We start from the raw sequence: 25,820 nt of genomic DNA, 5'->3' as shown, positions 1-25,820 counted from the left end.
AAAACCATTTTTTAATTGGCAATTACTGCCTTAACCTACAACTTGCAATGTGAAAACAAAAATTAAAGCTAAGGACAAAAATCCAGTGTCCAGTTTTCCATTTCTCTGAGGTTGCTTCTTTTGAAGTGCATATCTTGCCCAAGGTGTCCTCTTTGAGTGTCTTGGTAATTAACTCGACACAGCTTTGTTAGTATTACTCTTCCTCAGTGTGTTCAATGCATAATGTGCCATTTCACAAAAAGGGCCAAAATTTACACATGCAGATCAGTTTAGGAGTCATAAGGATGAAGATGTTTTAAGGAACTCTTTAGAAAATATGCTTCTTTGCAAAGAGCAGGATGTGAAGATTGATGCTGCTGATGGGTGTTGGGTAAATGAAGTAAGGGCTAGCGTGGCTTAGAATAACAACTAGAAAAGTAAAGTCACAACTAATTTAAGATAAAATAAATTTTATTAATGCCCGAGGGGAAATTCATTGAGATGCACCGATTGACTGGCCAGTGACCGGAATGGGCCGATTTGTCACATGACCTGCAAGGATCGGTGACCGGTCAGTCTCCGGTCTTGTCGATTCCGAGTCGATCCTAAAAATTTTTGTTAGTATAACTCTACTATGTTACTATATGGCATACATCAATGGACAATCACGCAGCTATTTTAACTTTGTGTCATGATCCGCACCTTGCACTTCCTGTTGGTTTTATTTTGAAGAGGATCATGGCAGGATCCAGTTTTGTTTCATTTTGGTTCACTTATCTTTGACCTGATTAGTTGATTTGTCTCACCTGTTCCTTGTTTTGTTCTTTCTGTTCATATACCTCTGTTGAGTCACTGTTTCCTTGCCAGGTCGTCTGCCTACCACTGTCTGCCTACCACTGCCAATGAGAAAGCGTTTTCTATTTTGCCTTGCCTTTGTTGTTTCACATTTTGGATTTCCTTCCTGGGTTTTCGTTCTTGGATTTTCACCTTGTGTTAAATGTTCTGGTTTTTTGTCTGTGCTCTCACCATGTCTTGTGTGCTCATGTGTTCCAGTTTTGCCTTGTTACCTTGTCTATGTTAACTCCCTTCGTTCATGTCTTGTTCCCCTTGTGTTCCATGTTCATGCCTTGATTCGCCTTCATGTTCATGTTCCCCTTTTTGTCTGGTGCGTCCCCTCAGTGTGTGTGACCCAGACCCTCAAGCCTTGTTCCCTCTTTTTCATGTTCATGTTTTCCCCTCGGTCTGTGAGTCCTCAGTGTGTGTGACCCAGACCCTCATGCCTTGTCCCCCTTAGTGTTCATGTTCTTGTCCCATGTTCCTGTTTTCATGTAGACCCGTATGCCTTGTCTCCTTGAGTCCCTGTCTTTGTCTTCGTGTTCACGTTTCATGTCCAAGTGTATCCCTGCCTTGACCTGTCCCTGAATAGCCAAGTGTTTGTTCTTCTTTAGCCTTGTTTTTGTTTCAATAAAGTCCCTTTTCCTTCACTTCTGTGTCCTGTGTGGGTGAAGTGTACTCCCGACCGTGTCCTAGTTCATGACACTTTGCATGCAAAATTTTAACTTTAATACATTAATCATCTTTACTGGACAACAATGCCATGCGTTGTGGCCATAGGCCTACTTCAACTTCAACAATAAAATAATAAAAAAGAATATTTGCTTGACACTTTTTTCTTAGTGGCCACTAAATCAAATAAGACTGATATATCTCAGACACCTTCCATTAAATTCCAGGCTTAGAATTAATCAATGAAATAAGAAATTAAACAATATACTGTTTCTCTTAATGGCCATAAATTAAAAAAATAAAGTTTGTTCTAATATCTCCCATTTCTAGACACTTTTCGGTCCTCCTGATGTGCTTTGGCGTACTTGTCAGAGGATCAAATCTTTACCAACAGTCTTTGATTACCAATCAAATAGGTATGAATGTCTTTGCATGACATGTTTAAAATTGTATTGTGTACGCAGAAGCCCCTTCAGTGCCTCCACAGACAGGTGATTCCTTTCCTTTGTCCACTGGCTTTGCATCAGTGAAAAATTTCGCTCTACATTTGCATTGTGAGCAGGAATAGCAAAGAAAAACTGCAATCTTCAGTAGTTCTGAATGAAAATCAGTGCTTTTGGACCTTTCAAAATATTTGGTCCATTTCTCATGTGCTTGCAGACCACTAAAATCTTCATTGCTCACAAATTTCTTCAGGTGATCAAAGCACTTTGCATCATCAGTTCTCACCCCTTTTTCTGCCAGATGCCTGACACAGCCTTCTGCGTCATTCCAGTCAGGCATCTCAGATCCTTCCACATAAAAGAAGAGAACTCCTCCATGGGTGCCAGCCATTTCTTGAGCTATTCTGAGCATGAACTGTACAGACCCTGTGCTTGAGCACTGAAATGGTCACAACTATTACCAAATCCATCCTTATGCTGCTGTGCCAAGGCACAAAGCACTTCACGTTGTTGTGAAAAGATCCTGTAATGTTTAATAAGTTCTTTTATTATAAAATAAAGAATTTCATTGAGGAAAATATTTCTGTATATGCTTTCATTACAGTTCTTTTTAAAAAAATCGGAATTGTCAGGTCACACTTACTGAAAAATCGGAAATCGGAAGAAAATTGCAATCGGTGCATCTCTAAAAATGATCAGGTTATGTGTTTCATTCGAAAGTGAAAACGCCTACCTACCAGCAGTTGTAAAGCTCACTAAAACACAGTGTTGGGGATAACGCATTTCAAAAGTAACACAATTAATGTAATATATTACTTTTTTTGCCGTAATTCAGTAATATAACTCATTACTAATACAACTTTGGTAATATTATGCTCGTTATAATCTCAGTAACGCATGTTTCAACAACAGCCTGGGCTCAATTGGATGTATAAGAGATGAATAAACTACATTTTAACATTTTAAAAGTCATCCTCCTGTGGTTATTTTGGTCAAAATAACTCAAAAGTAATGCATAAATAATAGCATTACAATTCAGAGAGTAATATTGTAATGTAACTACCAACATTGCTGACTGACACCCTTCAGGCTGACACTGGTTGGTTTTCCTGGGATGTCTGTGCTATATCTTTTTATTGGCAGGGACCTCCTGTTGGCAGATGAACAGGAATATGTCCAGTTATTAATACATGGGAACATTCACACATAATTCTATAATAGTTATTCTGACTTCCAGCCTTATTATCTAGATGACCCTATTAGGTACTTTTGCAGTGGTAGATAATTGAAGCAGTTTAACAAATGAAACCAGACACAACTGCTGCTCTTTTTAAGTTAGCTGAATCGGTTATATTAGTGTTAAAGTTGAGTTTTATTTACATGTAACTGCCTTGTGACATTAATACACTAAACTATGCTACCTTTGTCAGTTAGTTTGAAGCACGTGTATTTAAGCACATTCTCACAGAGCTGCTACCATAGCTACCATAGCTGTATTTTGCTATTACAATTTTCACTGAACTTTATGGAAGTGTAATACTAAATCATTTGATTGCCCCTTTAAATTAGACACAAATTAAAGTAACCAAAAGCATGTAACAGATGACAGCCACCATTTGTAATGGCATGGTAATTATCATCAAAACCACTTTCACTAAAATAAGGAATAATCATTCAGCATGAAGCTTTCAAATAAGCTTAACTGGGGCCTCTATTGCAACAGATCTTCCTTTACTGGAAGTCTGTCCAGAAGGACTGGCATCATTTTTGAACAACGGCAACTGTCATATTACAGCAGACATCTAACACCCAGCTACAAATCATATTACATAACAGAAAAACACAAGAGATAACCATAATTCATTTTCTTAAACAAATTATGGACTGTAGTTCAGATAAGCCAACAGCACTGAAGGTACAAACACAAAAGACTATGGCTACTGAAGCATGCAGAATAATCACTACGCTTGTGTACACAGAATATGACAGACTAAACATAAACACCATGACCACAATCTGTTCATTAGCACAGAAGAACCCGACCTGTCCTTCCAAAATATGAAAAGTGCATGAAATATATATGTAAATGATCTCTTAACCCTGGGAACACATACACGTGATTAGGTAGTCTTAACTCAAAGTGAACTTAATTAGCTTAGGTTTCAACCATATCCCCTGGTTTTCTTCAGCACATCACATGACATGGGTCACATCAGCTGTTATCACCAGACTGATGTCTTCTGTTCAAGTCATGGGACCATTTGCTGGAGCGCACCATAGGATATGAAAAGAACTGCAGCTTAAATTCTGAATATTTTCTCCCAGAAGCAATTTGTAAAAGTAATACATATATATATATATATATATTCCCTCAGCACATCACAGGTGACTGGAGTTCTGTCACAGCTTGTAGAGAAACAGATTGATTGCATGTTTTCTTCTACAGAACTACAGCACCTCTGGACTTGAACACAGCACAGACAATAAGAGGTCTGCATGACCCTGCCCACTTTCACAACACCCACTCCCACCCACAGCCCCGCTCTTCATGTGTATAGGAAAAAGATGTGTGTGATGTGCTGGATCTGAATAGGATGTAAATAAATGTTTGCATGTTTATGTCCATGGGCTGAGAAAGAAAGATATTTCCAGTTCCTCAGAGATGGAAAAAGAAAAGTGAGTGTATGCTCTGTTTGTTAGTGTGGCGACTCCAGCGTGCAGTGGTTTTAGGTGTTATTGTTAGTGCTGATGTGGTTAGAAGAGCTCAGTGTATTGTGGGTAAGAAACATCTATGACCTTATGAGCATGGGTGGCTAAGAGCACAGCCATCCTGCACGCACACACACACACGCACGCACACACACACACGCGCGCGCGCGCGCGCACACATACACACACAGTGAAATGAGTGGGATTTTACCTTCAGCGTCCTTAACTGTCTCGATGGCTTCTATGGCCTCAATGGTAGCTGAAGGATGGGCAAAGATAAGAGAAGAAGAAAAAGAAAGGAGGACAGGAAGAGAGAGAAGATGACAGAGTCCAAGAGAGAAGAAGAAAGGAGTGAAGGCTGAAACATGCTTCTGTGCAGATACATGTATGGACTAAAAGGACACAGAGACGTGCCTTGTGAAAGAGACACCAAAATCATAGTTGGATGTCCTCAAAAATAAACAGGCCAGAAAAAGTTTAGTCAGCACCAGGCAAAAAAATTTTGAAAAACTATTTAACCACAACTCAGACAGAAAATAAAGCATACGGAAGAGCGACTTATTTTGAGGTACAGTGATTTGTATGATGTAATAATGGCCTAGGAGTTAAAACGTGTACTTTTATTGGTTGTCAGCCCACCCTCTCTCTCCCCACATTTCCTGTCTGCCTCTTGACTACACACCATATATTAAAGGGAAAAATGCCCACGATATGGACCTTTTTTAAACGTGGCGTTACCCACTGTTGTACACATTAACATTATGTGCAATTTGTGTTGGCGGATGGGTACGAAAAAGCAGAGTGTTCACAGACTCAAAAAGCATGTTTCAGGCTTTAGGCATGTGAGGCCCTCAGCAGCGCTGACAGCTTCAGAGGGCACCTGGTGTTGGCAGTAGCTGGTATTAGCTCACAGGCCTCACACACACACTCTGTCTGTCTCTGTGAGGACGTGCCCATCTCTTTGTGTTACTGCCGCTTACTTTCTGGAATTATCTAACTCCCTCTCACTCAGACACTCACACACAACCAGCAGGCAGTTAGTATCCTCAGTGCGGTGGGGTGAGGTGGAGAGGGTGAGTGAGTCAGTGAGGCAGAAGGATGAGAGGAGAAAAACAGCAGTAGAGGAGGAGAAGAGGAAAGAAGGCAGGAAGGAACCGGAGGATGGTCCAAAGCAGATATTTAAATTGTGTTTTTCTGTACTTGTGTGTCTTTTAAATCTGTTTCTGCTCACCGCTCTGAAGAGTCTGTTTGCCCCCAGACAGCACTCCGCTGGGCAGCATTCCTGTAGGGGTCAATCCCTTCAGGGTCAACACGTTCTCACTCTCCTCCCTGAGAGACAGACAGAGGCAGTGTGTATGTGTGTGAGAGAGAGAGAGTGAGTGGCAGGCGTGTGGGTGAATAAAAAGAGAGAACAGGTGATAAGGAGAGAATTATAGACAATTATAAACAATCACACTTCCCCTCACTGTGCACCTGCAAACACACAAATATATTCTTGTGGGTTCAAACACTCAACTCACAAAATAATAATTTGCTGACTGTATTTCTGCAGAAAATTGTGAATTTATAGGCAGACACACACATGTATAATAGGAACTAAACCCACCGTAGAACAGAGAACATTTTGGCCATCTTGCCAATGGCTCGGATCTTGTTCTTGATCACCTCTTTCCTCGCTGCTGCTGCACTGGCTGGAGGAGTGTCAGACACAAACTCAGTTGTTATTCTTAATGAACACCAAAGAAGTTATATACAGACATTATAGACATTATATATACATTTTTTTCAGTTTTCAGTGTCTCTTACCATCGAAGATCTCATCTCCGTCGTTCATCAGTTCGTCATCTGAACAGATACTCAGGACATTGACCAGCATCTCAGTCACTGCAAGGCAAACAGACACACACACACACACACACTAAACCAAGGAAATAGGGGTGTCCTGGTGGCCCATGAACTGTAACAGCCCCAGCTTATGCCCAGTGTGCAACATATGTTTCATGTCATTTCACATCTCTGTCTCCCCTCTCATGTATGCCTTATCTCTACTATTGCTGTTCAGTGAAAGTATAAAATGCCTCAAAAAACAGTTGTGTAGTAAAGCACAAAAATGACTCAAGGTAGTTAGTTACTGGCTAGTCGTTGCTATTCTCAGATTTTCCTTTAAATATTAGACTAAATTAATAAATAAATATGTTTTTGTACTGTTTTTACATCTTGAAGTTGTATTTGTTGATTTGTCTTTTTAAAAGAATTACAAACACTGAGTTATCCAACACAAATACTGACAAGTACATTTGTCCCAAGTAAGAACAACTTCCTTCCTCAACAAGTAAAAATAGTGATTGTGTAAAGGTTTATAGCAGGACAAAAATGGAAAGAAGAGTGTCCACATGCGATCTGTTTTGTTTTACTCAAAAGCCGTTCACATTTCTGTGAGCGGTTTTCTAAGTCAACATTGTTGTAGTCTGTTATATCTACGTAGATAGTCCCGAAGTTACAGTTGACATAACAGTGTCACTATATCACAATTTCTGCCTCCAAATGAAACTGTGAAGCAGCTTATAATGACTATACACTGCCTGTTAAAATGGGAGATGTCTGACTAAACTATGTCAGCCGCAAAAGCCTGATCTGGCTGAGGTCATGGCCAGGTTCACCAAACCATTCCTTTAATTATGACTGTATTGCGTTTGGTTATAATATACTATGTGTGAAGTCTAAAATGAATGTTCAAGTGTGGGTGTGATACCCTTTTCTCCCACGAAAGGCAGCGACCAGGTGAAGACGTCCATGAAGTTGGGCAGCCAGTAGGGATGAGGAGAGCAGTTGAACTGACGGATGTTCATCACATTGTTCTCATACTTTAGCACCGCCGCTGGACACAAACACACACACACACACACACACACACACACACACACACACACACACACACACACACACACACACACACACACACACACACACACACACAGATATTAGTCTCTTTGATCAGATAGGAAACACCAATATTCCCAAGATAAGCTGTATAAAGATAATCACTACATGTGTATAGTATAGCCATCTGTCAAGTTCCTCTACAGCAGTGCTCCTGTTCAGTCTTGTTGGATGAATAATAACATACTGATCAGTCTAAAATAATTGCACAGCAGCGTTCACACTTCAGCTTTCTGTGGGCGTATAAAATATCTATGCATGCGTGTGTCAGACCTTTGTTGTTGTAGACATCCAGGTAGTTTGGAGCAGAGAATATGGTGATGAGGGAGGGAAAACCTGTAGTCTGACTCTTCCTGTACATACGGTACCTGAGGAAAGAGAGACAAACAAACAGCCCACGTTATAACTATTCAAAAAAAAAAAAAAAAAAACAACATGTTGCGGACAAAAACAGTGGGCTTGCTTTAGAGGTCTTCAAACCAGACAGGATCTGGTTGAAGGCAAGACAGCCATGCATTTAAAAACAAATGAAAGGGGAACAGAATCGCTGACATGGCAGGGGGAAAATCTGTGTGAGTGAAATGACAGGGTAAAGCAGAAGTGCCATGAGGAGTTGTGCTGAGAGCCCCTACTGTGAGAAATGCTGCTGGTAGACAGTTAACATTTCGATTTTTAGGACTTTGTCAAATTTAAAACAAGCATGGGTGCACTTAGCCAATGAGCCCACCTAGATTAGACATGATAAGAAACATAAGCACGCATAATTCATTGGAACCCACAGAGAACAAAAGCAACCTCCACTGGTTTACTTTAAGGATGAATTACCAAATTCATGATTAATCAAGAATTTCACTGATTCATTTTTAACAAATACGGTTATATCAAGGTGTCTAGCAGTTGTTTCCCTTTTTTTATTATGGTGATTTTCATTCTGTCTTTTGTTATGGTGCTATCATAGTTCCACTGAATATTATTCTCTCTAGAAACCCATGCATAATCCTAGTTCTGGTTCTGGTAACATATCTGCCAAAATGCATCAATGCCATTAGCACAAGGATGGGTCTTAGCTTGGTCTTCACCTATTTGTAAACTTTGTCCATAGCTGGTCACCATACACTGTTTCTCCAGTCAAATCAAGGGAAGTAATGGCTCTGTTTCAAACGGACTTATGATTGGCTGCCTGTTTTTACAATAACCCAACAGATTTGACCATTTTACACTAACAGGAATGTAGACTGTTATAAAATAACTGCAATTTTAGAATTTGATTAATCATCACAACAAGCCAAAAACACCAAAGCTCTTCCCACAGTGTAGTGGTAGTTTGCTTTGTGTAGTGCTACTGGGGCTGTTTCTCCACCATCCACAATTAGTTTTAATTTTGTTCAGCTGTGAGCAGGGCATCCATTTCCTTTGTGCATTGCACTGTGTGCGAATATTGCATCACAGCTTGCTCAAAAATCTGTATACTAATAGTTGTGAGCATATTTAACTTTGTCACTTTTCCAGGATGAACACACAACATACTCACAACCTGCTTAGCATTAGGTCTCTCTCTACAGTGCTTAGATAGTAACTAGATTCACGGAACCGTGCAGTCTCCCTGGGGACTGTGGGATGTTGTTTCATGCTGAAACACAACTGTGTGCACATGTTTGTCAATGCGCTTGTTTGTACACTCGATGTGTGTCTGTGTAGATGTGCAGCCAAGAGTTTCTGTCTCTTGTACACTTGTATTCCTCTGTGTGCAGTCACATTGATCATGCATTGTATAAATACATCTACAAATGGATATGCTACATATAGTATATGAATAGTTACATAACTATACTTATATACATATTGTTATATAACTATAGTTATTCATGTGCAGTTACAATTTATATAACTAATCTGACAAAGACCCAGACTAAACTGCTGGATGACACACAAAATACTGTTAATGGGTTCACAGTACAACTCAAAATAGCACTGCCTTAATTGCTGCATTGTATTTAGGGGATTTTCACTGAGATGACAGATGACAGGAGAGGATTTGTCGGTCAAAAAATTGTCCTTTGCCCCCACTATTTTATTTAGACTAGTCGTGCAAACGTTACATGGCTCTTTGCCTTACCAGGCTGATTTCAAAAGGTGAGTTAGTTAACCTGAATCCAGTTCAGATTTTGGTGCTAAGAACAGTTTATGGGTGACAGAAAGAAAACTGTGGAACCTGTTTTTCCATAATGTACCAGTTCCCTGACAAAGAAAAATACCAGCTTGTTACATTAAATGTCAAGGAAAAGCCAATAAATTAAATGGTGCTCCCTTTTAAGCCGTGAGAAAGACTGAACAGCGGCAGTCACTCAGCTTACCCAGCATCCTGTGCTTCGTGCGCTCTGATGATTGACAGCAGGTTGTTGGTCTGTAGGAACTCGCAAACTGCTGGGTAACTGGGGACAGAACAAGAGAAAAACTGAGAGCAAGTAAATCGATCTGACCTGGGGCAATGGAAAAGACATACAGAGGAAGAAAAATCTTAAAGGAGTCAGTAAAAACCACTTTACATAACAAACATGTCATATGTTTTCAGACAAAAACCACTGAACAGATGGAAGTATTTAAGGTCTAGCAGTGGGAGATGAGTAGGCCTCTTGTTTTCTAATGTCATGTCTGACTGGGACCAGCAGGGGGAATCAATGAGTGCAGGCAGGGCAGAGCAGAGCTTATGGCTGCCTCAATGCTGTGGGGGCTGAGTGGTCAATTGATGCTGTGTCTGCTAGAAAATCACTGTGTTCCCCACAGACATGTCATAACACTGACTTCTACATGTGAGGAACACAACTACAACTGCACAGATGCTCCATCTGTCTTTTAACTTCAGCTCCTTGTCTTTACATTCCTCCATTTTTATTTAATTTTTTCTTTCTTTTTCTATCACACCACCATCCTCCTCCTATGTTGCTCTCCCTCTTTTTCTCACTGTATCTTAATATCACTCCATATCTGGCAGGAGTAGCCAGTCGTCATAGCAACAGAACCGCGCAGTCTCCCTGGGGATTGTGGGATATCGTTTCATGCTGAAGCAGAACTGTGTGTATGTGTTTGTGAATGTGCTGTGTTTATGTGTGTGTTTGCACACAGAGTGTGTGTCTGTGTGTAAGTTGGCCAAGATTTCATGTACAAATTCCAGTCATTGTTATTGGATCTTGGATGTGGTATAACCGTGCAGGAAGCATCTCTCTTTCTCTCTTCTCACTACCAACATCCCAAACCAACAGTCTGAAGTCCACCTAAAAGTTATTAGATTTCTGATTTGTAAATGAAACCTAAATCTCACTAACCCCACACATTTACAAGGCACTCATTAAAACAAATGAAATGAGGCCAAAACAACACACACACAAAGACACATCTTATTTCATCTGGCAATCAAAAAAAACTGTGTTCATAGTGTGTATTTTTATATCTAGATATTACGTTCACTCTAACTATATCAGGAGTGCTCATAATACTGAGCTTTATAAGGACAGGATCTTCTGCATCAAGGTTACAACACTATATTCATTTCAATCCCAGGTGCTTTTCTTCTAAAATAAGATGTCAGGACTCTTATGTAATATTTCATTTTGTTGGAGTAAACATGGCCTGTGTGAGGAGTCATTTTGTCATATACCTGTAGAAATAGGAGCAGCCTCTGACTGTGTTGTGGCCAAAGTACTCCTGGGTCTTCTCATTGCCAAAGTCTTCCAGGGGGTCAGCCCACAACAGGTCGCACATGGGCCCAAATGCTGGGGGCTCCTTGAACCGGTCCAACTAGGACACAGGATGCACACACACACAAACACATAAAATATAGTTCAGTTCAATTCAATTCAATTCAAATTTTTTGTATAGCGCCAAATCACAATACAATCATCTCAAGGTACTTTACAAAAAACAAAAAAAACCCCAACAAATCCCTTATGAGCAGCACTTGGCGACAGTGGAGAGGAAAAACTCTGTTTAATGGAAGAAAAAACCTCCAGCAGAACCGGGCTCAGTTTGGGCGGCCATCTGCCTCGACTGGTTAGGGTGAGTGGATAGAGGAGAGAGAAAAGAACAGCAACAATAAACAACAAATAGACACTGCAGGTTGGTGGGACCAGTAACTGCACATCAGCGATATACAGCTCCAGGACCAGGGACACCTGCAGCAGGTACAGAGAGAGAGGGAGAGAGAACAAACTAGGGGAGAGAGAGAGCACAAGGTTAGTGACATTCAATAGTGAAATATACATGTGAGGGGGGAGGAGAGGAGGAGAGGGTTAGGGTAGGGGAGCTCAGTGCACCGATGGTCCTCGGACAGTCCAGGCCTATAGCAGCATAACTAAGGGATGGTTCAGGGTTACCTGAAGCCAACTCTAACTATATGCTTTGTCAAAGAGGAAGGTTTTAAGTCTAGCCTTAAAAGTACAGAGAGTGTCTGCCTCCTGAACTCAGACTGGGAGCTGGTTCCACAGGAGCTTGATAGCTAAAGGCTCTGCCTCCCATTCTACTTTTGGAAACTCTGGGAACCAAAAGTAGACCTGCACTCTGAGAGCGAAGTGCTCTATTGGGATAATATGGTACTATGAGGTCTTTAAGGTATGAAGGAGCTTGATCATGAAAGGATTTGTATGTGAGAAGAAGGATTTTAAATTCTATTCTGTATTTTACAGGGAGCCAATGAAGAGAAGCTAATATAGGAGAAATATGATCTCTCTTGCTAGTTCCTGTCAGGACTGTGGCTGCAGCATTCTGGATTAATTGGAGGCTTTTTATGGAGATACTGGGACATCCAGATAGTAATGAGTTACAGTAATCTAGTCTTGAGGTAACAAATGCATGGACTAGTTTTTCTGCATCATTTTGAGACAGGATGTTCCTAATTTTGGAAATGTTGCACAAGTGGAAGAAGGCAGTTCTAGAGATTTGTTTTATGTGTGAGTTAAAGGACATGTCCTGGTCAAAAGTAACTCCAAGATTTTTCACAGTGGTGCTGGAAGCCAGCGCTATGCCATCTAGAGTAGCTATAATTTTAGAAAAGCTATTTCTGAGGTTTTTGGGCCCAAATACAATAACTTCTGTTTTCTCTGAGTTTAAAAGTAGAAAGTTACTGGTCATCCAGGCCTTTATGTCAGTTAGACACGCTTGAAGTCTGGCTAATTGGTTTGTGTTAACAGGTTTCATAGATAGATACAGCTGAGTGTCGTCTGCATAGCAGTGGTAATTAATAGAGTGCTTCCTAATGACATAGCCTAAGGGAAGCATGTACAAGGTGAACAGAATCAGTCCTAGCACAGAACCTTGTGGAACTCCATAACTAACTTTTGTGCGTGTGGAAGGTTCATCCATGGACAGGAACAAACTCGAATCTGTCAGATAGATAGGATTGGAACCATTTTAATGTAATAAGCATTGTCAGATAAATGTCTCGTGTAGTGGAATTTTCTTCCAAATGCTGCATGATCCATTATCTTAAATTCAAAAGTTATTAAAGAATGATCTGACAAAATCAAGATTGCAGCTACTCCTCCACCTCGACCTGTGCTTTGAGGAACATGATCATTTTTATGACTGAGGGGGGTTGATTCATTCAGACTGACATATTCATCCTGCTGTAGCCAGGTTTCAGTAAGACAGAGTAAGTCAATTTGGTGATCAGTTATCAAATCATTTACTAACAGAGATTTAGATGAAAGAGACCTGATATTTAATAATCCACATCTGACTGTTCTGTTTTTCTGTTCAATAAGAGGAGTGGTCTTAATTTTTATTAGGTTTTTATGAATAACTCTTGTGTTAACTTCTGATTTATTTGATTTAGATGTTTGAGGGGCAGACACAGTCTCTATGTTTCTGTATCGGCTTACAGAAAAACAATTGCTCACATAACATCAACCACACATACAAAAGTATATGGAGGCCAAAAAACACTTATGAACCACACACAAATGCATAAGCACATATAGTTTAAATCAGAAAAGGAAGCAAAGCAAACACATAGTACACACACACACACACATACAGTGGGTACGGAAAGTATTCAGACCCCTTTAAATTTTTCACTCTTTGTGTCATTGCAGCCATTTGCCAAAATCAAAAAAGTTCATTTTATTTCTCATTAATGTACACTCAGCACCCCATCTTGACAGAAAAAACCAGAAATGTAGAAATTTTTGTAAATTTATTAATAAAGAAAAACTGAAATATCACATGGTCATAAGTATTCAGACCCTTTGCAGTGACACTCATATTTAACTCCCATGCTGTCCATTTCCTCTGATCCTCCTTGAGATGGTTCTGCTCCTTCATTGGAGTCCAGCTGTGTTTAATTAAACTGATTGGACTTGATTAGGAAAGGCACACACCTGTCTATATAAGACCTTACAGCTCACAGTGCATGTCAGAGCAAATGAGAATCATGAGGACGAAGGAACTGCCCAAGGAGCTCAGAGACAGAATTGTGGCAAGGCACAGATCTGGCCAAGGTTACAAAAGAATTTCTGCAGCACTCAAGGTTCCTAAGAGCCCAGTGGCCTCCATAATCCTCAAATGGAAAAAGTTTGGGACGACCAGAACTCTTCCTAGACCTGGCCGTCCAGCCAAACTGAGCAATTGTGGGAGAAGAGTCTTGGTGAGAGAGGTAAAGAAGAACCCAAAGATCACTGTGGCTGAGCTCCAGAGATGCAGTAGGGAGATGGGAGAAAGTTCCACAAAGTCAACTATCACTGCAGCCCTCCACCAGTCGGGGCTTTATGGCAGAGTGGCCTGACGGAAGCCTCTCCTCAGTGCAAGACACATGAAAGCCTGCATAGAGTTTGCCAAAAAACACATGAAGGACTCCCAGACTATGAGAAATAAGATTCTCTGGTCTGATGAGACCAAGATTGAACTTTTTGGCGTTAATTCTAAGCGGTATGTGTGGAGAAAACCAGGCACTGCTCATCACCTGCCCAATACAATCCCTACAGTGAAACATGGTGGTGGGAGCATCATGTTGTGGGGGTGTTTTTCAGCTGCAGGGGCAGGACGACTGGTTGCAATTGAAGGAAAGATGAATGCGGCCAAGTACAGAGATATCCTGGAAGAAAACCTCTTCCAGAGTGCTCAGGACCTCAGACTGGGCCGAAGGTTCACCTTTCAACAGGACAATGACCCTAAGCACACAGCTAAAATAACAAAGGAGTGGCTTCGGAACAACTCTGTGACCGTTCTTGACTGGCCCAGTCAGAGCCCAGACCTAAACCCAATTGAGCATCTCTGGAGAGACCTGAAAATGGCTGTCCACCAACGTTCACCATCCAACCTGACAGAACTGGAGAGGATCTGCAAGGAAGAATGGCAGAGGATCCCCAAATCCAGGTGTGAAAAACTTGTTGCATCATTCCCAAGAAGACTCATGGCTGTACTAGCTCAAAAGGGTGCTTCTACTCAATACTGAGCACAGGGTCTGAATACTTATGACCATGTGATATTTCAGTTTTTCTTTTTTAATAAATTTGCAAAAATTTCTACATTCCTGTTTTTTTTCTGTCAAGATGGGGTGCTGAGTGTACATTAATGAGAAATAAAATGAACTGTTTTGATTTTGGCAAATGGCTGCAATGACACAAAGAGTGAAAAATTTAAAGGGGTCTGAATACTTTCCGTACCCACTGTAGATGCACACAAACACATACTGTCAGAGCAGAGCATCTCCATGGCAACCCTCACCACACAGGAGGGAGAAGATGTCACACCAGCAGATTCACCATGGAAACGTTGCCATTAGACGAGGAAGTGTGTGTTCTCATGTGTCTGTGTTCATGTGTGTGCCTTCTATTCTGTATCATGTGTGTGCCTTTGTATTCTGTATCACTGTGAACCATATACACACAGCTTGAGTGTGGGTCTCTTTCACTGGGGCATTTTTTGTTTGTTATGAATTCTCTGCACCAGCACACACACTGATATGAAGGCAGAAATAAAACAGAAGTTGGTATGTGTGTTTATGTCTCTGCTCGCAGGTGTGTTGCTGTGCATGAGTCAATCATGTTCCTTTCATGTTATTATCTTGTGATGAACCTGTATTGATGCTACTACAGAATCTATTCCTCCTTTTACTACAGACACAACCCAGTTTGGTTTCTCTATGTTTGTCAGTGTAAAAGTAATTTTCCTCATTCCCTGTTTATTTTCTGTTAAAAGTGACTTTTCTTTGTTGTTGCTTGAGCACTGTAATTTAAAGGTTGTTACGTTAGATTTTGCATATACACCTGCCCTTTGTCCTGGTTTGTGCCACTGACTTAAATACCTGCTATGCATATGACATGTTTCCAGTGTGTTACTGTATGAGGCTGCTTTGGTAACGTGTTTATAGTATGGTATATTGTTTATTATAGTGGGTATTTGTTGTCAGAGTAGTTGATGTGTGTATCCCGCAGAGCTGTTCTCACAGTGTGTGTGTGAAAATGAGTTTAATGCAGCTTGTTTGTATGCCATTGTGTTCCTTGTGTGTAATATGTGCTCTGTGAAAAAATGTTTTACTTCTCTGCAGTAAATCCTCAGTTTGTTTCAGGGAATATTTAGTCCCATAGTTTTGAGTCCCTCCCAGTCCGACATCCATTCAACGCCACAGTGTAATTCAAACCCTGGTTGTGCATCTATAGCAGCAGTGTGCATACAACAGAGGGGGTTCAGGACCACAGCCCCCAATGAGTTCAGTACAAACACCTGTCAAGTCTTACAGGATGACCAGTATGTAGAAGACAATGGGAAGTTATAATGGTACAGCTTCATATTAGTTTTGCTAGGTTATATAAATAACAAACTGTACTATAATTTGTACAGGTGTGTGTATCTTCTTTTGTACCTTCTTGATGTCATCGAGCGTATGAATCTCTGGTGAAAGCCCCCCATGAACACACAGGAACTGCTGGTTCATCAGGGCTGCCAGGGGCAGGCAATCAAACGCCTCCATGCAGGATTCGTACACCTGCTCCGAGTACTTGATCTTACCTAGGGGTGGTTGGAGGGGTGGAGAAATATTACAAGACTTGAGACAAGAGTAGTCCCCTGGTGTGCTTTGACTTGCTTTGAACAGCCACCATTCCCTGCAAACGTTCAGTCAGTCCCTGTCACTTTGACTTTGTTACATTTTGCACACAAACAAGAAATATAAAACAATGAAAACAAATGCTTTACATGGAGAATTTGGATGCCCTGAAGGCTTCCAAAAGACTCATGGTTCCTATAAAAACATGATTTAGTTGGATGTAAAGACACTAACATGTAGTATAGGATTTTCACATTACTAATTTATGCAGTCATCTCTTCTCCAGCACTCCCACATGACCTGTTTCTCTCTTTTCTAATGATTTAGAAATGCCTCTGCCCAGAGAAGGAATATATGTATGTAATATTTTTAGTGAAAGAATGGTCCATATTACAGTGCATGCCATGCTATTACAGGCAGTATGTCCATATAGAAGCAGATTAACCCTCTGATTCTGTTTCCAGTGAACAAAATTTGACCCAAATATAAGCATGAAGCAGCGTACAGGCGTCACTGTAAGGCTGAATTGTAGCTTTATGGAAAAACTCCTTTGATTTGGCAGCAATATCAATAAAGACTTTCACCACGCAGCATCTTTAAAGTACATTTCACACTTGGGCGTAACAATACATCTGACACAAAACAATATCGCAGGATTAAAATAGCTGAAAAGAGATTGGAAGTGAGAGATAGAAGGAGAAGAAAGAGAGAAGGGTGGATTTTGGATGAGAGTGGGCTGAGAGGATGGGCGAGAGGAAAAGAAGAATAATTTCATAAAGCAGGGAAGTAAGGAGATTGATGGGAGGTGACAGGAGGAGGAGGAGAGGTTAAGACAGGAAGGAGAGGAGATGACAAGGGAGGAAGAAAGAGAGGAAGGACAAGGGATGTGAGAGCGACACATACACTAATAAAAGCCAGAATTGTGAGGGAAACAGTGTACAGTTGCCAGCATTTGTGTGTGTGTGTGTGTGTGTGTGTGTGACAGTGAAGGGTGTGTTTGTCAACCTCTCCATCTGCCTGGTGTAGAGCAAGAGTTCATTATTGCTAGTCCACCAGTTGTCAGTTTCTTCCACACACACTCAAACATTTATGAAAACACTCTTGCACATGCATGCAGTCACAGTACATGCACACACACACATAGCAGATGGTAATTGAGGGCAACCACTATTCGCCAAAAGCACCAGGGGAAATTAGCTTCCTCATCCCTTGGCCAATCAGACACTTAGGAGTAAGTCCCTGAGCCAATCATTTACAGCCAAATTAATTTGCTGCTAATCACTCATTCTCGGACAGGACGCCGAAACTCATTGGCAGACGAGAGTCAGAAACAAAGTCAGAGACTGAGGGAGGGAGAAAAGATAGAGGACAGATGGAGAGGAAGAGGAAGAGAAATGGGGGTATGGCATAGGAACAAAGAAGAGAAGAAAAGAGACACAACAGCAGTGGCATAGCTATATAGCTAAAACAATCAGTAAATGTATTAGTTAGTGTAATGGCAGAAAATTGTTATGTAATAAGTAACTGTTGACCGAACTCCTCCCCCAAGAATATACTGTCAAAGTTTAGCAGTTGTAGCGAATTTATTTGTTGTGCATGTGTGATACTCAACATTTAAATGTTTGCCTGCTTTAACTTTAGCATGTCTGGCTGACCAGCCTACTACCTACATTAGCAACCTTAGCCAACTACAGTTTGCTGGGCCCTGTTCACGATGAAGCAGCCACAGTGCGAACACCTGCCTTGGCCGCTCTGTCCAGCTCTACTGGATTTTGAATGATTGACGTAAACAAAAACAAACAGCAGATTAATCAATAATAAAAATAAAGATTGATTGCACCTACTTAATAATAACATGAATGTGAGTGGTGAGAGAGGCATGGGGATGGAGGTAAAGAGGAAAAGACAACACAGAGTTACTCACATTCTTGTTTGAAGGTGAAATATTCTGTCAGATGTCTACATTCATGGTTTCCCCGTAGAAGAAAGAGTGTCTTTGGGTAGAGGATTTTCAGTGACCACAGGTACAACACACACTAAAGGTTCACCACGAAAGAGAAAGCTGGTTAGACCAAGCAGCTCAATGGAAAAAACAACCAAAGAGGTCATTTTAGAATTGCTGTACATTTATAATGCATTATGATCCATTATAATACATATTTTTTTAAGGTTATAATGCATTCTGCCTGCATTAATAAATAAATATATCTAAAAATTCTTTAAAATTAAGTCCATTATTACTAACATATTTACTGTATAAAGTAGTGTGTTTTCTTACGTAGCATGACATTTCAGAAAGTCTAGCTGCTTTACCTACTTTCCATCTTTTAGTTTAGCTAATAGAAAATAGAATTTTTTTTTTTCATGCTTCAGTTTCTGTATCAATTTACAAATCAAGATATAATTGGTGTGTTTTCAAGCTGCTGGTTGTGATTGTGTTTTACTTTCGTACTGTGTAGTTTGTACCTATCATCAAACTAAACCAACTCTCTACTGCCTATAGTTTCATATTAACCAGCCAGGAGAGTGGCATTACTTTGGTCACTTACTTTCAACCAGCAAATAACTGTATTTGCCAAAAAAGTGCCAAGCCACTTTGGCTTCAGCACATTATTGTAGTAAATAATTGCATGATGCAGAGTTGGAGTCATTTCAGATCCCTCATTAACTTCAGACTGGAAATTCAAAGCATCACACAGAGAATCACGATGGAGCTATTACTATGAATTATTTTTCTGAATGAACCATCTACTGCCCTAATTAAATGAACTGAAAGCATTGATCCTTCCTCGGTCTAAAGATAGACATACAGCAACTTGACAAGAATCATGACTAGGTTAACTGGGAAAAAACAACAAAAAAAAACCTGTGACTGTGTCTGATATCATTTAAAATATAACATCCTCCAACAATGTTTTCCCTGTTATCACCCTGCAAATGCTTGGAGGGTGTTGTCTCACCTTTACATGGTATCATCTCTGCTCCACATTAAGTCCCCTGTCTATTTTGCCCTTGAAGCATGTTGGGAAGGTGCCCTAAATATTGCTCCCTGCTTTCCAAACTCACGACACATCCCTTACACCACAGAGTCTCAACAAGCAAAGACATTCATCATGTGTTTGCATATTATGGATTCAAGTCATACTAATGACCCTATACTGACCCTGTTCTGTCAAATCAGGCAATCAAACAAACTGACTTGACTGTACTCATGTCTGAAGAATCAAATGTCCAAACAGCCGTCTGGATAGTATACTGTCTTCACTTTGCTTCTGTACATATTCTAGTAAGCAGCATATTATTCTCATGTTATTGATTACTGACCTCGAATCGTTCTCTCTCTGTTATGTTCACACAGGCCACTAAATCTGAATAGTGAGTAAAAGCTGATCCTAATAATGAGGCTTCCTATCCATGAATTTTACATTACCCCACATCACCAGGGTGTATGTCCATTTGGGTGTTTCAGTGCTAATCTAAAGTACCTTTTGGACATTTATAATACATGAAATACAGCACAATGTTGTAACTCTATACCTCTATAGTGAATTATATCTCAGCTGTGGAGAGTGTATACTAGACGTCAATGTAGGGCAATGTACAATTGTAATGGACATGGATTTAGTTGTAGACTCAGCATAAACACAATACAATGAGCTTAGAACAATATTTTTGGGTGAATACACACCAAGTAAAATGAAGACACGTCTAGATACATGATATAGTGATGCATTTACAGTGCTACATAAAATGTCCATCCTCACCTCGATACTGAAGTAGCCTCTGTCCACATAGTCCCCTAGGAAGAGGTAGCGTGTATTGGCAGGAGAGCCTCCCACTTCAAACAACTTCATCAGGTCGAAGAACTGGCCGTGGATATCTCCACACACTTTGGAAAAAGCAATAAACATTGAAAAAAACACAATACTTTTCTGTGACATAAGAAGTTCCCACAATTCACTTAATAAAAATGGGACCATCTTTTGGGGGGGGTATTAATTGACTAACCAAAATAATAAGTGGCAAATTAATTGATACTGAAATAAACAATAGTGGTAGCCTGAATTCTATTACAGTATTAAATGTTAATAGCAACATTACCGGACTACATTAGGTGCAAAGTGTCTAGGAACGTTCGCACCTGGCTTTCATGATACAGGTCTGATATTATGCCAATTTTCCTGACTGTTTCCCACAAGTTATTTGTCCCGTTGCATATCTGTGACAGTTGTTTCTAGTTCAGATCAGACATGCTGGACACTTCATAGTTTGAAAGACCTCAGAACTGTCTGTCGGTATCATCTGCCAGCATACATCTTGCCATCCGCCTCCTTCACCATCTGTCTGCCCTCTGCTTTCACTTTTAGTTGATGTCATAGTTCCCCTTAGCAGCCATTTTATGATGGCCATTTTGCATCTGTCCAGCCAGCTATATCTGTCTGTCTCCCCACCTGTTTGCCATGTTAATGTCTGTTTTTGTGTCTAAGCATTTGCTTTTAATTTGAACTGGGAATTAGGAATGCAAAGTTGCATGAGTAAAATCAAGCTGCACACGTCTGTCTCCTCAGGCCTATCTCAGCAATCCCCTATAAAACTTCATGTGACAGCCTAAAAGACAAGTCAGTACAAATTTTGGACATCGACCTGCCTGTTCACTAAGCAGTCCATCTTAGAGCATTTCCAAAGAGACTGTATCAATGTGCTGAATTGTTTTCAGATTATCTCCTCAACATTGCATTTGCTAAAAGCCCTGTTTATAAGAATTTGTACATATTTTTTATTTTTATATCTCTGAAACCTCTGCACTAAGCCCTTATGATCGACAGGATCTCCATCTGCCTATCTGTCCTCGTCCCCAGGGACCTGTACCTGTGAAAGCCAAGTGATGTTCCCACACTGCGGGGGCACAACAACCCACACAGAATTATCTCAGCATTCACATTTGCATAAGCGCACACGTACACACACATAGAGAGATATACAGGTACATTAACCAGGCACTGTCGGCTGGTTGAAGGTGTCTGAGTTGGCCTGCCTGCTTCTCTGTCTTCCCTGTCATCGTCTCGGAAACTTGTTTTCCATTTCGTTCTCCATCAATCTCAATTTTCCCTTCCTCCTCATACCACTTTCCTGACAATGGAATACATGCAGATAGCCATTGTATAGTATTCTGTGATGCATAAGTGCCAATTGATCCTTTCAGTGCAGTGCGACTGTACAACAGCTCATATTAAAAGTGTGGCAGATACATATGGAAGATTAATGAATCGATAAACGGAATCTGATTTATACATAATTACTGATGTTTCTGCCGTTTGTTCCGCGGTTCCATTTCGCATTATCTGTCTTAGACTGTCGCCATCTGTGCCCTCACTGAGAAAGTGTGTAATCTGTTTGTAACCTGTCACCCATTCATCCCTGTTTACATATACATATATTTTGTGTAGGTGGCCTCAGTGAGACTTTTGCAGTTTCAGGAAGAGTTTGAAGAAGAGTTCAAAATTTAGGAAATGGTGCCACACATGCTCATTTACTTCCTGTTCGAGAGTTCGATGATAAGATTAATACCACTCTAATATCTCTGGGCTATATTTGAACCCAGAGCAACAGGCTGATTAGATTAGCTTAGCTTAGCTTAAACATTGAAAATAGGAAGAAACAGCAAGTCTGTCCTAAGACAGAAATCTGCTTAACAGAACAAGCAAATCCCACTAATTAACATTAATTAATAACTAATTAACATACACTACCAGTCAAAGGTGTGGACACACTTTCAATGGAAAAATGTGTCCACACTTTTAACTGGTAGTGTATGTTGTTGGTTTAATTCATAATAAGACAAGAATTTGCCATTTTATGAGACTATGTTTTGTCAGGCACCTAATCCCTGTAAACAAAGTGATATTTCTACACTGCCATTTTTTATATACGTTGAACATAAAAGATATTACTTATAATAGGTGACACTGATGCTGACATGTGGCAAGAGAACGGAAGACAGATAGTCCCCCAAAAAGCTGAACTATTCCTTTAACAGTTCCATTCACAGTTTTAGCTTTCCTGCTATTATTACTATAATATATATAATAGCACTATAATTGTTTATTGAGCTCACCCTCACCCTTCACCACTATACTATACCCGTGACTGGTGCCTCAATGTCCAACATAGTGCGCTCCTGGCGCAGGATGGCGGCACCCTCATCGATGATGCGCAGGGCCACGGCCTCTTCCAGCCGACCTTCCTTGGTTAGGTGAGCTTTAAGCAGATCCACCCGCGGCCGGCCATCGGCATCAAACACCTCCTTCATGGTCAGACGGTGGGCTAGGGGGAAGGGGACCGCTGGAGTGCGAAGGTGGGGGTGATGGATGGGATGGGGAGATGGAAGAAAGAAAGTGTAGAGAGATGGAAGCAGAAGGGAATGGGGGGGGGTGAAATGTAGCAGATATTTGAGGTTAAGGTTAAGGGAAGGAGAGTTTGAACATGTGTGGATATATGAACGGAGGTGAGTTAGATTATGGAGGGAAGCAGAGAAGATGATGCAGGAAAAAAGAAGAATGTTTATTATAATGCAGAGCATGATTTATTTACATTTCCAGTGTTCTTCAACAAGCTTGCCGACAAACATCAGGAGCACTCAGTCCTCACCATTATCCTGATCACACCTCTGCTGCAGGCTTTGTGTGTGTGTGTGTGTGTGTGTGTGTGTGTGTGTGTGTGTGTGTGTGTGTGTGTGTGTGTGTGTGTGTGCGTGCGTGTGTGTGTTTTTGTGGCCTAGGCGTGCTGTATTGAAGCAGGGGCTGCCAGAGTTATCAGGGCTGGTTGTCTCTGTTCTGCAGTAATGTCTCTCTGTCTCTGCTCTGCAGTAATGTCTTTCTTACATAATGAAGGCCCCCAGGGTGCTGCTGGAGAAGGGGGTTGACTGACAACAGAGGTGATACAGCAGGAGTGCACAGCTGCACGTGAGGAGTCACATACACACATATGAACACACATTCAACAAAATACATGTACACATACACACGAGCAGCTTTAACAAAGCTCAGTGGCAGGAAACAAAATGCAGAGGCGCAGGGGCACATGCGTACATCATGCATGATGTTAACATGCATGACCAAATATGTGTGCATGAGCCTTGACTTGTACACACACATCCAGGCTCATAAAAGGTATTGTTATGCAGGATCCACACAGCTTGTTGGAGCCCCACCAGTGCTAACACAGATAATGGCCTAGATCACACACTAAAAACTAGGCCTGGCTCTCTCTCTCTGTCTCCACACACACACACACACACACACACACACACGCACACACACACACTGTCACTTTGTCAGTGTTTTCTACCCTCTCCTCTTCGTTTTTTTGTGTTTTACTCCTTTTTCCATATTGCTGTTTCTCTTTCATCCTGTCACTGTAAAAGGCCACTCTTCAACAAGCCTTCATTCTGATGTTCAGCATTACATTTTAATGTGACACTCAGGTTTTTTTTTTTTTTTTTACAGTTAAAGTAGCTGACCATATGAAACTGTTATATGTAATCAGCACTGAAAGATCTGCAACACTTAGCCAGTAATACTAAATGTTTTTTCCTGGATTGCAGTAAAGAAGTCCATTTTAGTGTCCTGACACCACAGAACATCCCAGAACAGCTCAGTCAGGAGGCTCCCAGGGTACACGCAGAACCACTTTATGATACTTTTGAATACCCTAAAGTATCTAATGCCACATTAGTGCTTCATTATCCTGCTTCAATCATACCCTGAGACACTTTAGCACACCTTAAGACTGAAAATAACGCACAAAAGCATCCAGAGACATCAAAGGACACCATGAGCTGCCAAACAGATGGGTCTGTTTCCTGTCAAATGAAAACAGTGGTTCTACATGATAAAACCAGTTTTTCCCTTTCAGGTTAGGACTGATTAATATTTTAAAGGGTTTGTGCACCCCGGAGCACTATAAAAAGAATTACTCATGCATGATGGTATTTGTGTGACTTTATATTTGTGTAAGGCAACAACAAGCCTAGTCAGTATCTGATTACAAGCTCCTTCTTCATTGTACTGCAATGTACTGACCTGTTCTCTTGTGCTGCACCACACTGTACTGTGCTGTGGTACAAACTGTGATTATGCTGGTACATGTCATCGAAACCTGCATGCATAGTAGAAAACAGCTACATTATTCATTTTAATCTTGCACAAAACACATGAACTCTGTGTTTGTATGTATACTTCTAGTTTGAGGTAAAACTGAGCCTTCTAGTGTGTGTGTGTGTGTGTGTGTGTGTAAAAGAGAGAGGGAGAAGGAGAGAAGTGAAAGGGTGAAAGAGTGTAAAACTCGTAAATTGTGAGAGCAGTGTGAAAGTAGGGCAGGTTTGAGAGAGTGGAGAGCAGCAGAGAGAGAGCTCAGGGAAAGGAACTATACTTGGGAAAACTATACTTGGCAGTTAGGGAATATAGTTCAGTGCCAACACAGTCAAACCAAGAAGGTCTTTTGCACATGATGACTGACCGTTTGATGAGCACACAAACTTGGGAAGCTCAAGCATACATGGAAAGACTTAAAGCTGCAAATGATAAAGAAACTGTCCGAATTTATTACAGTTCAGATAGAAATTTGTCGAACATGTCCATACAGCTTTTTCTTCCTGAAAGCTATTTTGTCAGGTAACAATAAAAGACTTTATGCATTATGCATCACAATTTGTAGGCCTGAAGCAAAAGAAGTAGCAGTAGTAGTGCAACAGAGGTGTACTTACATTTAATACACATTTATAATCTACACTATATTACATGTATTCAGCAGCACAACCTCTCATCATATGAAAAGAGATTGGACAAAGGAAAATATTTATTTAAGAGTCTACAGCCATGCTAGCAGCTCTGTGCGGCTGCGCTGCAAGTGCAATGTGCACCATGTTCAACTTTTCATTTTAGCATGTAAGCATACCACAGTCTTTTAACTGGCACTAAACAGACAAGCTGAAAGGCTTGTCATTGGCTTTTCAAAATAAATCAAAGTCTTGGACCATTTCTGTCTTAGGGGAAATGTCTAACCAATCTAAGCAGTAGTCTCTGTGTCTGCAGGACAACAAAGACAAGAGATGATGGATTTATCATCCCATGAAGGACTTTGAAGATCATTATTACGTTTCAAAGTCTGTAGAAAACATTTTGTTTGGGTTCCTTACAAGGGATCAT

The 25,820-nt window shown here is 40.7% G+C and overlaps 1 protein-coding gene across 3 annotated transcripts in view; it reads right to left on the bottom strand.

Annotated features, from left to right (window-relative positions):
* The window catches only part of LOC113144897 (serine/threonine-protein phosphatase 2B catalytic subunit alpha isoform-like), a 35,753-nt gene that overhangs the window by 3,004 nt on the left and 6,929 nt on the right, over positions 1–25,820 (bottom strand). For 2 of the 3 annotated variants that reach the window (XM_026331187.2, XM_026331188.2), the window contains exons 2-13: positions 22,756–22,956; positions 20,379–20,503; positions 18,539–18,650; positions 16,432–16,577; positions 11,233–11,372; positions 9,932–10,009; positions 7,851–7,945; positions 7,390–7,515; positions 6,444–6,521; positions 6,244–6,328; positions 5,869–5,966; positions 4,849–4,896 (exon numbers count right to left, since the gene is read on the bottom strand). In XM_026331187.2, coding sequence (XP_026186972.1) covers positions 4,849–4,896; positions 5,869–5,966; positions 6,244–6,328; positions 6,444–6,521; positions 7,390–7,515; positions 7,851–7,945; positions 9,932–10,009; positions 11,233–11,372; positions 16,432–16,577; positions 18,539–18,650; positions 20,379–20,503; positions 22,756–22,956 — 1,332 coding nt within the window. The remainder of the gene's footprint in view (positions 1–4,848; positions 4,897–5,868; positions 5,967–6,243; positions 6,329–6,443; positions 6,522–7,389; positions 7,516–7,850; positions 7,946–9,931; positions 10,010–11,232; positions 11,373–16,431; positions 16,578–18,538; positions 18,651–20,378; positions 20,504–22,755; positions 22,957–25,820) is intronic. The other variant, XM_026331189.2, reaches the window with a different exon arrangement.

This window comes from Mastacembelus armatus, chromosome 10 (genome assembly GCF_900324485.2).
Source record: "Mastacembelus armatus chromosome 10, fMasArm1.2, whole genome shotgun sequence".
Taxonomy (NCBI): domain Eukaryota; kingdom Metazoa; phylum Chordata; class Actinopteri; order Synbranchiformes; family Mastacembelidae; genus Mastacembelus; species Mastacembelus armatus.
The sequence above is the reverse complement of the archived record's forward strand: the minus strand, read 5'-3'. Positions and strand labels throughout refer to the sequence as shown.